General features: G+C 37.6%; 2 protein-coding genes across 2 annotated transcripts; one reads left to right on the forward strand and one right to left on the reverse strand.

The window, feature by feature from the left end:
- Window positions 1-1,637: 1,637 nt before the first annotated feature.
- Window positions 1,638-2,579, forward strand: LOC130731732 (uncharacterized). The gene is made up of 2 exons (XM_057583974.1): window positions 1,638-2,234; window positions 2,329-2,579. The coding sequence occupies exons 1-2, from the start codon at window positions 2,067-2,069 to the stop codon at window positions 2,539-2,541; spliced, it is 381 nt and encodes a 126-aa protein (XP_057439957.1). The 5' UTR covers window positions 1,638-2,066; the 3' UTR covers window positions 2,542-2,579.
- Window positions 2,580-2,761: 182 nt separating this feature from the next.
- On the reverse strand, window positions 2,762-6,525 carry LOC130734246 (uncharacterized). Its single transcript, XM_057586587.1, has 5 exons — window positions 5,387-6,525; window positions 4,496-5,275; window positions 3,736-4,409; window positions 3,370-3,658; window positions 2,762-3,281 (listed from the first exon to the last, which is right to left on the reverse strand). The coding sequence occupies exons 1-5, from the start codon at window positions 6,359-6,361 to the stop codon at window positions 2,931-2,933; spliced, it is 3,069 nt and encodes a 1,022-aa protein (XP_057442570.1). The 5' UTR covers window positions 6,362-6,525; the 3' UTR covers window positions 2,762-2,930.
- Between the last annotated feature and the right edge of the window lie 9,144 nt (window positions 6,526-15,669).

Here is a 15,669-nt window from a genome sequence, read left to right on the forward strand (position 1 = left end):
ATAAGAAAAATGACAAAGGCTTCAAGAAATTGGTCTTCTTTCTCAGAACAAAGCTCGCCGGAGAAACGCCGGTGGCGGTGGTGGCGGTCGCCGGAGTGACGGTGGCCGATCGTCAAATTGATTGAGGGGTTTTGAAGCGGATGATGAGGGGAGTTTAGCCATGGTGTTGGTTTCTCCAAAAGGAGAGCGGTTCGCCGGAGATCGGAGGTTGAAGGTGGCGGCTAGGGTTTGGTTTCTCCTCTATTTCTCTGTTGTTTCTCATCATGTTGGTGATGATGGTGCTCGCGGTGGTGCTGGACGTTGGTGGTGTGCTCGTATCTGAACCAGAGGTAAGGAAAAGAGGAAGATGATGGCTTGATGGTGCTGGTTCGTGAGGGAGAAGGTGGTGGTGCTCTGGCTCGCGTGAGGAGGGCGCGGTGGTGGCGGCTGGCACGCGGTGGTGCTGGACGTTGGTGGTGTGCTCGTATCTGAACCAGAGGTAAGGAAAAGAGGAAGATGATGGCTTGATGGTGCTGGTTCGTGAGGGAGAAGGTGGTGGTGCTCTGGCTCGCGTGAGGAGGGCGCGGTGGTGGCGGCTGGCACGCGGTGGTTGCTGGCGTGAGAGGAAGGAGGGAAACATGGTGAGGGTGATGATTCTTGCTGCTGTATCAGAAGAAGAGGAAAATGGGTTTGGAGAAGAAGAGAGAAAGAGAGATGTCGAGTGAGTGAGAAGAGAGAGAGCGTGAATGAGGGTAATATCCACGTCAGCTCCTCCGTTAGGATTTTAACGTCAACCTGACTGAGGGGCATTCGGTGTACTTTCTCAAAACAAGGGGGGTACAAACGTTTACAAAAAAAGAGTAGGGTTATCATTTGCACTTTTGAAATACATCAGGGGCACCAAATGCATTTAAGCCTATATAATATTTCAAAGAATATTCTGCTAAATTTGAGTTTTTCAATTTTATTAAAGGACATAATTGAACAGAATGCATCGATTTAGTTTTTTATTTTTTTAAATTCTAGGGTCAGGTCAAAGAAAAAACTAAATTGACAGAGCCTTTAATTCAAAAACCAGACGATGATAGAACTTGAACTAATTTTGTAGGAGGATAAGGATAAAGATATAACTGAGGTGTTGGTGTCGTTGCCTTTGATTCCGTCGCAGAGGATATGGTGGCTGTGTCGTGTCCTGGTTTTTCATATTAGCTTCGGAAGAAGAACGAGTAAGGAGGTTAGAGAGAGGTCACGTGACAAGTTTTTAATATAAATCTCTGCGGTTATTTTATTGGAAAAATAAGGGTCAAGATTTGGAGTAGATATTTTAACTTGCTCCTGGGGCGAATAAATCGCTCCTCATATACTATATACTTGTAAAATATTATTTAATTGCTGTCGGGTGGTTTGTCCACAATTCAACTTTGATTTATCCATTAAACCTTAAACGACCCCTTAGTCGGTTTTATTACTAGTCCGGTTATAAAAATACTGATAGTAAGTATATTTGAGTATATCTTAAAAAATTATATTGCTTGTTACCTATAAACATGTTTCCAGTAAATTTTGTTAGAGATAGTTTGACTCCTTAAATATCTAATTCAGGGTTCGATTTATAAATAATTGAACGGTGTTATGAAAAAATATTGGCTTAAATGCATTTGGTGCCCCTGATGTTTCATGGGAGTGCAAATGATACCCCTCTTCTAATTTTGTCAACGTTTGTGCCCTCCATGAAACAAAACAGTGTAGCGTTTGCCCTTCTGTCAGTTCAACGTTAGTTTACTAACGGAGGGGCTGACGTGGAATTTTATTTTGCTTTTCCTATTTGCCACGTGGATTTTAATTACTGAATAACAAAAAAAAAAAAAGAGGGGCACGTGCTAGATGGGTTACTGCTAACCCTAAATCCCCAATTTGGGGATAAATCCCCAAATTAGAAACACAGAGGGAAAGGGACCTCAACAAATCGCGAAAGGGAAAGGGAAAGACGAAGAAGAGGAGCGACGAAGAACACGAGCACGAGAGCTCAACAAATCGCGAAAGGGAAAGGGAGAAGGCTAAGGGCTCGAGACGAAGAAGAGGCATACATGGGTGGGGAAAGCCATTTCTCTGGAGGGAGCTCTGTTTCCAGTGGCTACGGTCGAAGGAGGAACGTTGTTTTGTGCAAGTGTGGAGAAGTTGCCCCGGTTGTGACTACTTGGACGAACGAGAACGGAAATATTGGTAGGCGGTTCTATGGATGTGGCAGGTTTAAGGTAATGTTTTGGATTAATTGTTTAAGGTTGATTAATTGTTGTGAATTTGGTTTTGCTTGAACTGAAATTGTTGGGAAAATTTATTTATTCTCAGGAACAGAACAGGAGGCACTGTGATTTCTTCCAGTGGTATGATGAGTTGGAGGGTAACCCGCGTGACAAGAAAATAATTGCAGGCTTGTTGCGTAGAGTAGATGAGATGAAGAAGAACCAAGCAATGTTGATCAAGTGTTGTATGCTGGGATGGTCTGTAGCTGTGTTCCTGTTGATTGTATGTGCAATTCTAATGGTGAAAATGATGAAGTAGAATTAGGGTGAGAGGATGATGTAGTAGAAGTAGGAGAGGTTGTGGGGTTTATTTGTACTGTGCGTGCCTTTAGTGCATATGTATGAAACTTGAAATTGATAAATGAATTTGAGTAATTTGTCCTCAAATTTTTGTTGTTTGAAATGATGTCTGCAAACACAATGTTCTATCTAGGCTATCTACTATTTTCAGTTGTCATATGGAAATTCAAAATGGCTAATATAATCATAGATTCCAAATTCAATGGATAATGTCATACAAAACCAAACATGGATAACATCCCTTGCAAATTACAATAGATAAAGTCATACATTAACCAAAGGCTTAACTAAGTTCATTACATAACCAGAAAACACTAAGACTAAAAACAGCATAATCAAGGCTCATAATCAACTAGTGCTCTCTTGAGTTCCAACTACAACTCTTGGTCTCTTTCTTCTTCTTGTGGTTGCACCAGATGGAGGCAGTGTAGCTGTTATTGTGCTCCCATGACCTGATGAGGGCTGTGAAGCTGGCTGTGAAGCTGGCAGAGAAGATGGTTGGGAAGCTGGTTGGGAAGCTGGCTGTGGAGCAGTTTGGGTTGTAATTGCATCAGGAGCCTTCCTCTTTCTTTTTGCAGCAGGTTTGTACTGAGGTTTCTGAGGCCCTTTTCCAGCCCTTGCAGCAGCAGATGAACTTCTTGTTACAGGAATTGTTCCACTTCCAGAAGCCTGGCCAGGGTGGACCTTCTTTGGATTTTTCTGACAAATTAGAAACAAATCATTCTCAGTCAATAATATGCATAAGCTATAGAGTTCTAGTATAAACTAAAAATTGCTTTAATTTTACCTTGTTGCCCCCCTTTTCTATGTCCCTATCAGCACCAGTTTTACCTCCACATGTCCTCACATTATGCCCCCATTGTCCACATCTGGAGCACTTCACTTTTGTTTGATTTCTTGGAATCTTGTAAGGGTTTCTTGGTTCATCATTTTTCTTGTTCCTTAGTTTCTTTGGCCTCCCAGGTGCCCTCCTTACATATGGTGGTTGAATTGGTGGAAGATTGCTTTTAGTCCACAATTTTGGGCCATTGTTAGGTAAAATGATGTAGGAATATGTTGCTAGAAATGTATCCCTCCTGCAATAAGCAAACACACGGATTAAGTGTAAATAAATGAGAGGACCCCATAAGAGTTTATGATCATGAGTACTTACTTGTAGTAGTTGTGCACAAAGTTTTCAGGGTAGGTGCGATTATACCACATACAAGCAATTGCATGACAGCATGGGATACCTGTCAAGTCCCATTTTCTGCAAGCACAATGGCTGTCTTTGATCTCCACACCATACTTCAAAAATGGACCACTTGAAACCTCAAATTTAGAGTATTCGGTGTCCCCATTCCATTCAGGATGCCAACTTTCTGCTTCTCTCTTGTTATCCTCTAATTTTTGTTGAATCATAGGAGCTATATTCCCTCTATATTTCATCATTAATTGTCTTTGCTTCACAATCCTGGAGGTGATATAGCGCTTCAATCCTTCAACCAGTGAAATGATTGGCTTGTCTCTATGTTCTAGAATGGCCATGTTGAAAGCCTCACACATATTGTTCACTTGTAGGTCACACAGAGAATTAGTGCTGAAATGGGCCCTTGACCATTGCTTGGCAGGTATCTGACAGAGGTCCATCCATGCTTGTTCATTCATCTCCTTCAGCTTCTCCATAGCCCTATCAAATTGTGGAACAGTGCATGCTCTTGCAGCAGCCCACAAAGCACCTTTCATTTCCATTCCTGGGTATTTCTTCCTCCAATTACCATACACATGTTTCACACAAACCCTATGCTCCACATCACCTGCTAATGACTGTAAAGTGGGAACTAGACCCTAAGTGTGAAAACAATCAAGAAATCAGTTCATGTTTAGGACATAAGTGAACAAAAAATTACAAATAAACAAAAATGATAAATCACCTTCTGTTGATCTGAAATAAATGCCCATCTCTGTTGCTTTACCAAGTTCAGGTCTTCAAGCAATAAAGCTACAAACCACTCCCAGGAGTCTCTGGTCTCAGCTTCAACAATGGCAAATGCAATGGGGAACATCTGGTTGTTCCCATCCTTTCCAACAGCTGAAAGGAGCTGCCCTCCATACACACCTTTCAGAAAACAGCCATCCAGTCCAATCAGTGGCCTACAATGATGTGCAAATGCCAGCCTGCAAGCAGCAAAACAAACATACATCCTTTCAAAAACAGGACCATTTGCTCCAAGAGAGCTCTTGATGATGACTGTGCTTTGTGGATTGCTTCTAAGAAGCTCATCAGCATAGCTCCTGAGATTAGTGTATTGGTCCTTTTCTGCCCCATCAATCATCTTCTTTGCAGCTGCCTTAACTCTGGATGCTTGAAACCTATTAAGGACAACACCCCACCTTATCTGCCCCTCAGCTATCACTGACTTGCATTTCAATCCAGGATTATGTCTTATAGTTGGAAGCAACTTCTTAGCAAGGATTTGTGGCCTGGCATGTCTATTCTTTGCTGTCCTATAGCATGTGTGTTCATCTACAAGACTCACAATCTGCCAGAAGTTATTCTGCTTATACTTGGACAACCTGCAGTAGAATGTGCACTCTCCCTCACACTTGACAACCACTCTCTTACTATCACTCTTCTCAATTATCAAATTCTTCCTCCTCTGAAGAGAATATTCTCTGATGGCTGTCTTAAATACTTGAGATGCTTCAAATTTCTGGGAAAACAGTTCATGCAATAAACATGAATGATAAGAACATAAATATCCAGAGCATATTAATGTCTAAACAATTAGCAGATCTGAAAAATAATAACATAAATTAGGTACCTGACCAACTTCAAATTTTACTTCTGTGCCTTCTGGACCCAACTTGAATCTTGGGTACTTCTTCTGTGGTTGGTAATGCTCATCATCTGTGTCTGGTGGAGATTCCAACTCATCAGATGAACCATCTTCATTGTCAAAATCTACTTCATTGACAAATGCATCATCATCTTCCTCTGAGGTACTATCTGGATGCCTCTCATCTCCTTCAACCTCTAAAACTGTCCTCCAGTCCCACCTCTCATCAAAATCACTGTCATCTAGACTCACATCACTCACTGCACTCTCAGATTCAGATTCACTTTGACTCTCACTCACTAAACTCTCAACACCCCCCTCCTGCTCTGTCTTTTTGTCCTTCTTTTTACCCTTCTTCTTTTCCTTCTTTTTACCCTTATTCTTGTCCTTCTTTTTACCCTTCTTCTTTTCCTTCTTTTTACTCTTCTTTTTCTCCCCTTCCTTGTCTCCAGCAACTACCTCCTCTTCCTCAACAATAACTGCATCACCATCTTTATTACCCTCCCCACTGCCCTGTCCTGCATTAAATGCTTCACCCTCCTTATCACTCTCCCCACCAACAACACTTGTATCACCCTGTTTCTCCCTCTCAACACTACACTGTCCCACTTGTATTATGTCAACATCAATGTCTATGCCAGTAGCATGTCCCTCAACAGTAGGCTGCCCTTCACACAAGACTTCACTATCTTTCTCCCCCTCAACAGTAGGCTGTGTAAATTCAAGAAATGGTGGAGGTTCAACAAACTCAGGCTCTTCCTCTACTATATGCTCAACATAGAAGTTGACAACATCATAGCCACTCACATCATTCAGAAAGGCACATACATCTCTATCATCTTTGAAAGGCTTGCAGCCTATCTCAAACCCAAGGCCAGGGTCTTTGTACCACACATTAAAGTTCAAATATCCTAAGCCTCTGACAACCTTGCCTACATCAATTGAATTAATCTCATCCATATCCCAGTTTGGTAGAGTAAGACAAACCCCATTTATATAATCTACCCTCGGTTCACACACAAATTTCCCACCATGCCACACTTTAACTGTTGCAAATTGACTACTAGTGGGCCTGCAGTGAGAACAACATGCAATAGATTAAGAGAAAACACTCTGGCATGTGAAGTATTAAAAACAATAATCTTTCAACATGCAATAGATTAAGACAAAGGACACTGGCATGTGAAGTATCAATCAAACATAAAATAACATGACCAAGTCACTTTCAACATAGATGCACATGTGGGTCTCATGAAAAAGTATTCAAAAATAGACATGAATCTTGAAAAGGGATACCTGAAACGATAATGGTCGGGAATATCCTCCCCAAACCAGGAATCTCGAAAAGGGTCGTATCCCTGCTTTTCACAAGTGGGTTCTTCTTGGACCACATTTTTCCCCTTATCCTTCGTCGGGGTCCCTCCTGTTCTCCTACCTCGACCTCGACTACGTCCACGATTTGGAGACCCACTAGCCATGTGCGACGACAACGTGCTCAAGGATCAAGAAAAGGGGCCAACAACGTGCTCAAGGATTTCCTCAGGGCTAACGCTTGCACCTTGTTCCTCGACCGTTCCTCCCTCTGTGTTTCTAATTTGGGGATTTATCCCCAAATTGGGGATTTAGGGTTAGCAGTAACCCATCTAGCACGTGCCCCTCTTTTTTTTTTTTTGTTATTCAGTAATTAAAATCCACGTGGCAAATAGGAAAAGCAAAATAAAATTCCACGTCAGCCCCTCCGTTAGTAAACTAACGTTGAACTGACAGAAGGGCAAACGCTACACTGTTTTGTTTCATGGAGGGCACAAACGTTGACAAAATTAGAAGAGGGGTATCATTTGCACTCCCATGAAACATCAGGGGCACCAAATGCATTTAAGGCAAAAATATTTGTTGTGAGAGATTAACTCATTTAACTAGATATCGGGAGAAATATGTAATTAGATGCTCTTCCCTCCTCATGTCATGCTTGCGTTTCTCTCGCGTTGAATATACGCTCTCTGATTTGCGTTTAGGAAGACTTCAACCTAACCTCAAAAGAATTTGCTGGTTAAGTTAGTTGATCAAACCAGGTCAAGAGAATCTTGAGTTTGCTGGTCACTCAAGTTTTCGTTTTTAAATTCATTCTATCTTCTTGACTTCACTGCTTATTCAAGTTTAGTGCCATTATTGCGTTGCCTCTAATTTTCTTCTTATCACCAATGTGGCTGCGCATACCATTTCTGCAATTCTGCCTAACACTTGAGTATCAAATCAGATTCATTTCCCACAAGTTGTCTGTATTTCTTCCCTGCGCGTTAATTCTCCTCCCATTAAATTACACACACAATTATTGCAAGAAATTCAACTACACCATGTGACTATAACTATTATTTAGGTCTATTATTTCTTCGAAAGGAGCAATGATTCTTCTCATTTCACTCTTTTGTTGGCTTTGCTTTTAAGTACATGTAGACAACCAACAATGGCTATCTTCTCACTTGATGTTCATTCTTGTTAATAAAACTAGCTTTAAATAAAACATGCCATTACGTGCATTTTTAAGCTATAAATATGTCATGATATATTTTAAGAGTTTTATAATTATGCATGTAAATCATATATCTAATTAGAAATCATTATGTTGTTATATTATATATGAATGAATTAAAATAAAAAACTAAAAAACAAACATGACAAAACATGATTTTATATATATGGGATTTGTTAACTTACACCCACTAGATTTTATGAAGGAGTAAGTTAACAAGTAACACCTTTTGCTTTGGACAAAAAAACCACCCCATCCAATTATAAAACAACCCAAATTTTCTGGCTTTATGGTAATTTACATTTCAGTTTTTATTTTCGTTTTTAATTTTAAATTTTAAATTCAGGTTTTCCATTTTAATAAAACGTGTTCCGTTTTTTCAGCATCTATCTTTGTTTGTGCTCCATTTTCTCGTCTCGTTCTCAATTGTTCCCATGCCCTCCATTAATCTACTGATATATGCTTCTAAACTCTGATCATGAATTAAGAATCCTCAATTAAAAAAAACCTCAAAACATGAAATCATGGAAATCATGTAAAGAGTTTATGCTTTCGTCTTTTTCTGGTTATCATCCAATTTATTGACAATACATTGAAAGGAAAAATGAAACAATACTTCGAAGTTCGAAGGTAGTTTACTTTACAATGGAGGTAACAACAGAACCAGTCACGTAGCAGAGGAGGTTATATTTTTTAAATTTTAAAAAAATGAAACTCAAATCACAATTATGCCTATAAATTTGCATTGTTTCATAATGAGGAAAGAGAAATTATTAATTTTAAAATTTAAATAAAATTGAATTACATGAATAGGCCTGAAGTTAGTTATTTTTAAGAACAAATTTGTAGAGTTTTTTGTCCAATAGAAAAGGTGTTGGATGTTAACTTACTCCTTTTAAAAAATAAGTGGGAGTAAGTTAACAAACCTATATATATATGTAGCTTCTTCTCTTGCTCAAATATCTCTTTGTATTGGATTTGAAGTACCTAATATGGTACTTCCTTTCAATAAATTTGATCTCTTTAATTTTTTTTACACTTACCGACACTTACTGTGCACACACACACCTGAATATTTTAATAATAAAACATCATCATAATCTTTCATAACGTTGCACAACTGGTAGATATCAAAACTTTCTTAAATATTTAGTTTAGAATTAGTCTAATGGTTGCTAGTTGTGTGAATGCCTTGAGAAATAAATATTGATAAATTAATTTCTAAACTTTCATTTTTCAAAAAATAAAAAATTGCTCAAGAATGTGCGATGACTAAAAGTTGGGATTAATATTTTCTCATGTTACAAATTCTCCCATTATAATATTACTCAATCGATCAAATACTCTCTGGTGGCGTTCTGAGGGGGTTTGAGGAGCCAGCCCTTTCTTTTTTCTTTTTACTTGGCCGTTGTCTTGTTCAATGCCCTGTTCTCTTTTTTCTTAGCTACTTCTCTTTATTTTCCGTTTGTTGTTTTTTCCTTGGCTTTGGTTGCCTCGTCTCGTTCTTGTACTCTATCTTTGCTGTTGCTGGTTCTTTTCCCAGCTTTCTTTATTTTATATATATATATATATATATATATATATATATATATTGGGGAATGCTAACTTACTCCCACTTATTTTTTAGAAGGAGTAAGTTAGCACTCAACACCTTTTATTTTGGACAAAACTACCCTTCACTTCTCATATTAAAAAACTCTCAATTCTGGGTTTATTGTAATTTTGTCTATCCAAAATTTATTATTTTATTTTAAAACTTAAAAATCTTCTCAGTCATCATTTATTAACCCGTTCTGTTTCTTTTGTCTTCTCCGTTCTTCTTCTTCTTCTTTCCCCTTTTTTCTTTCTTTGTCGTCTCTGTTCTCCCTTTCCTTGGCTCCTAAATCAAATTCACCTTCGCTTCGTCTTCTCCACCGCGTGCACCATCGCACATCCGTTGAAAGAGAGCGTCGTCGCGCCGTTAGCCTTTCGAGTTCATCGTCGCCGTCCCTGTGAATTTCATGGGTTTTGACAGATTTACAGATGTTTCAATTCCTTATCCTCTTCTTCAATTAGATTCATTTGGAAGAAGGAAAATAATCTTAATTCCTTTTTGATGTGTATTAGATTGCATTAGAAATTTGAATTGCTTGAATGGAAATGGTGAAGACGTTAACGTGAATGGCATTGGCAGAGATGATTTGAAGAGAGAGAGAATTGAGAAAAAAGACTAGGAAATGCATTTTTTCAAAAATAAATAAATTAAGTGGTTAATTACCAATTACCCAAGTGTTGCAGTTTTTTAGTAATGAGAAGTAGAGGGTAGTTCTTGTCCAAAAGAAAAGGTGTTAAGTGCTAACTTACTCCTTCACAAAATCTAGTGGGAGGAAGTTAGCATTCCCCATATATATATATCATATTTTGTTTCTCAAAAAAAATATATTACTCAAACATATATCAACGAGTTTAATTATGATGAGAGAATTTTTGACATGAGAAAATCCTGATTAGAATTTTATTTATTAATTCATCTAAGATTCTAGTAAAATGTTCACTAGGATTTTATGTTTGAGTAATATATATTCTAGTGAGAGAACTTTAAACTTTTCATATGAGAAAATCCTAGTGAACAACGTCAAATTAAAGTGCTCCTGCATTAAAGTGCTTCATTCCAACACATTCTAGACTTGCTGTGGAGAAGATGGTGGAGAGAAACTCAATATATATTGTTTTACCTTCAACTCATTTATCTTGGGTTATAACATTGATTAGAACTCCTCTGTGTTTAGAAAAAGCAGTTCAACAAGACAATGAAAAAAAAAAAGAATTGGCGGAGAAATAGAAGGAATTTATGTTTATCATTCTCGGCTAAACGTCATCTCTCGAGATTACGGAAGTCGAAGATATTGAACCTCTGTTTCTGTATATTGTTTTATGCTATTTGTGTTACTAGATGTGTTTACTTTTTTATGCTTTGCTATGTTATGAACCATACACTTAAAATATAAGTAATTTAATTTGCTATTGACGGATATATTAACTTTTCGGAACCGAGACCATTCAATTTGTGTACTCCATTTTAAATCTTATTGAATTTCATTTCTAGGTAAACATTTTTTTTTACAACTTTCGCTTTCAATATCTTAAATATCACGGGGAACCACATGAAGGGGACTGAAAGAAACAGAATTCACAATACACATGCATGTACATTGTACAATACAGGCAAGTTGTGTTACTTTAAATGCTTATACGTACAGTTTCTTCATTTAAAAAATAGCTAGTTCTTTTTCTTCACGCCACAAATTTATTCTCGTGTTTCCCCACCTTCTTGCTCGACTACATAAATTTCCTTAATAATTGTGGAATCTGCAACTTTGCTTGTCAAATGCAACTGTGGAATCACAATCCATGGCTATTATTCATTTTTTAAATAATAATAGCAATGTTGCGCGTACGAAGCATCCATTTATAATGGTTTGTGTTTAGTAAGAGTTGTATAATTGCTATGTGAACACAAATCACATGGCCATATGTGAAGATCGATGTCAACAGCATATTTAGATTACACGATTGAAACTTTCATTTTTAATATAAAGTTAGAACGATTGAGACTTTTGGAGTTTTAAAATTACAAATATCAACTTCTCTGCACATATTATGACAATGAAAATTATTTTGATATGATGACCCAATTTCTATTAATAAAAATAGACGTGCAAAAGTAATGAAAAAACACGTTCAAGTAAAGCTGCTATTTTTTTTTTGCCACGGTGTATTCATTTATTGATATGGAACCCTACATCTCGAAACTTTTTGTTCTCTACTGCAGAAATCAATTCCTTTAGTATACTTTGAAGTCAATTAATAGTATGTTTGTGTTCACATTAAAAAATATTCAGAATTACTTCTCATTTCTTTTTTTAAAAGAGAAAGGTATATTAGCAAAAGGCTTACTCTCTCAAACAAGAATTTCAATCCAACCAGTGCCGGTGGTAACCGCAAGACCACAAAAAAAACCGCAAGAAGATTCAAAGCGCCCGACAAAAGCCCCCAAAGACCTTGTTGGGATTGGCTCATTATCTTATCATTATTTGAATTTGATTTAAGGGGATTGTGATATTGGGTTAGAGGGATTCTATCTTATGGGTTTAGATAAGACTCTATCTTATCTTATGGGTTAAGATAAGACTCTATCTTATCTAATGGGTTTAGATAAGATGTTTAGATTATCTTATCTTGTAATACTAGAGTTAGTAGTGTCCTATAAATAGATAAGACCTCTAACAATAAAAGTGTGCCGTGTGCTAGTGTGCACCAAGTGTGTGCGGAGTGCGCCACAATTGGGTGGTGTGCAAGTGCGCCGCAATTTGGCGGTGTGCGAGGGCACATAGCAATAGAAATTGCTATTGTAAACACAATTGATTATTAAGAATCAATAAAGGAAGTTATAGCTACTCTATAGCCGCAGAGGTAGGCACAATTGGCTGAACTGCGTGACCAAAGTTTTCTGTGTGGTTTATTCGTGCTTTCTCGCTTTATCGTACTGTCTGAATCAAGTTGTGCCTTTCTATTCCACAACAATTGGTATCAGAGCGCCTGGTTCGCGGGACCGAGGCTGGTGTGCCGAAAGTATCCATTGACGGTGTAGTCAGGTGGAGTGTTCCGTTTCTCACGGTGGAGCGAACGGCGGTGCAAGGTTGGATATCTTCCGCTACGGATAAAGGACATGAGGATTGCAGAAGTCACTGAGAGAAGAAACTAACGGTTCTAACAGACATAGGACAAGGTGTTGAGCAAGGTGGAGTTCGAGTGCCAGAGTGCATGCAACATACATGTTGACCAAGTCAGTCACCACCAATCCCGAAAATCAAAGTCAAGAAACTGAAGCAACAGATCATCACAAGGGAGTTTGGAATTCGCCAAGGTGGAGATTGTTGGGAATTGACTCATTAGGAAAATCTGGGGCCCACAGATTTTATTTTGAGGCCAAATATTCGGTTTATTAGGATTTGATTTAATGGAGAACACAGTCCCGAAAATCAGGATTCAAAAGCTGAGCAGTTGATCTTCACGAGGGTTCGAGAATTCGCCATGGTGGAGATTGTTGGGATTGGCTCATTATCTTATCATTATTTGAATTTGATTTAAGGGGATTGTGATATTGGGTTAGAGGGATTCTATCTTATGGGTTTAGATAAGACTCTATCTTATCTTATGGGTTAAGATAAGACTCTATCTTATCTAATGGGTTTAGATAAGATGTTTAGATTATCTTATCTTGTAATACTAGAGTTAGTAGTGTCCTATAAATAGATAAGACCTCTAACAATAAAAGTGTGCCGTGTGCTAGTGTGCACCAAGTGTGTGCGGAGTGCGCCACAATTGGGTGGTGTGCAAGTGCGCCGCAATTTGGCGGTGTGCGAGGGCACATAGCAATAGAAATTGCTATTGTAAACAGTAAACACAATTGATTATTAAGAATCAATAAAGGAAGTTATAGCTACTCTATAGCCGCAGAGGTAGGCACAATTGGCTGAACTGCGTGACCAAAGTTTTCTGTGTGGTTTATTCGTGCTTTCTCGCTCTATCGTACTGTCTGAATCAAGTTGTGCCTTTCTTTCCTCAACAGACCTAAAACAACCAAAAACCCAGCAAAGGAAACCCAAGACAAAAAGAGAGGAAAAGCCGAAAATAAAGCCAAAAAAAGAAACAACCCAAAAGCAACACGCCCGGAATCACTTCTCATTTCATGAAAGCTATTTTTTTTAACCATTTTCATTTTCAGAAGGATTTAACTTATTTGAAGTGAGCTTTTAAAGGATAAAATAAATCTGGAGCATGAAAGACCCAATTCACTTATGCACCCATGCTATTAGAACTATTAATTCTAATAGCATTAAAGGATTAAAGGATGGTTGGACATCTAGAGCATGGAATGAATATTAGTGTAAGAAGTCTCACATTGACTAGAGATATTAGATATGACATAAATAATCTTTTATAACGAGAGAAAGCAATTCTCAACTCTTGATCTAACTTTTGGGTTGAGTTAGATCACTTAAACCTTCCTAATTCTAATATGGTATCAAGCCTATTATAGATTCGTTTGTTGGTGGAGACCTCTCATATTTAGGCAATCCTACAGATCATGTCCAATCTTACAAATCTCACGCTCCAAATGTCTAGTCATGAGCGTGCGAGACTGTGTTGGAAGTCTCACATTGGTTAGAAATATATGACATAAATTATAAATAACATTTATAAGGGCAGAACAATCCTCAATTTTTGAGCTAGCTTTTGTGTTGAGTTAGACCTTCTAATTTTAATATGGTATCAGAGTCTATCATAGATTCGTTTGTTAGTGGAGACCTTCCATATTTGGGTCATCCTGTAGATCAGATGTCCAGTCCTGCAAATCTCACGCTCCAAATACCCAGCTCTAGGCGTAAGAGGATGTGTTAGAAATTTTACATTGACTAGAAATATGATCTAAGGTGAGATTTTAAGGATAACGTAAATCATTAGAACTATTAGTTGTGATTAACACCCATGCACGCATGCACATGTATTTTTTATTTGCCTGGAAGATCACATCACCATATCTTTACTCAATTCCCTCTCTAGCTCTCTCTTCGGGGTGTTCCATTTCTTTGACAATAACATTGAGTTTTAGTATATTAATTGTTAAGTGGATTCAAGGCTGAACGAATTGTGTATTGCTGATAAGCATGGATGAAGGATTTTTACATGCATATCAAGCAAGCAAAATAGTGGTGATTGCTTTGAAGGGTAATCAATCCCACACAGCACATGGAACATGTTTGATGGAGCCAATTACTCAATTAGCTAGGTTTAGGTTCATTCTCAGTTTTGATTGTCTATACTACTTCCGCGTCCACTTTGTATATGAGTGACTATCAATGACAATAATTGGAGTGAGTATACAGTGACAGTTGAAAAGTCAAATTAGAACTTTGAATGTTTGTGGGTCCTGCTCCCTCGCCGTTTGATTTTTGCCTTTTCCTCATATTTTCTATCATTCTCAGTCTCCCTCACCAGTTTAATTTTGCTTTTCAACGCGGTTTCAGTTTTATTTTTCAACTCTGATTTTCAGTAATATATATATATATATATATATATATATAATTATATAGAATAGCCTACAATCAAAGCAATCAACATAATTGGTTGAAGTTTTGTATATTTGATTTCTCTAAAGTCTAAACAATAATGTTACCAATTCAAGTCTTGCACATAGAAAAAGTTTAAGAAAGCCAATTCCATCATTCATACTTCGTGAACATTTTCAACTCATATTATATTTGATTATTTCACACATTTTATAAATTATATTACTGTTATAATATTTTTCATAAATTTAGGATATTCATTACCGATAGCTATGACTAATCTCTTCGTCGCGGTTGCTCGTATGACGTGGTAAATGAGAAACCACGATATGCATTTCATTCTCATAAACAATGACCGAACTCCCAACATTATGATTAAGAGACAGAATGACCTAACCACTAAGAGTTAACAACATATTGTGATCATTTTCTATTTTCTTATAATCAATTTTTGCACTCGGAAGCTAGTTAGATAAAAGTTTATCCCTAGAATTTATTTTAGTTTTCTTGCAAAATCAATTGTTGACGAAGTTTACCATCAATTAAAACCTTTCTACAATTGACTAATCTTGGTGAGAAAATGATTCAAATACATAATTTTAACATTGCCTGATTTGCCTCACTGA

Source organism: Lotus japonicus, chromosome 1, assembly GCF_012489685.1.
Source record: "Lotus japonicus ecotype B-129 chromosome 1, LjGifu_v1.2".
NCBI lineage: Eukaryota > Viridiplantae > Streptophyta > Magnoliopsida > Fabales > Fabaceae > Lotus > Lotus japonicus.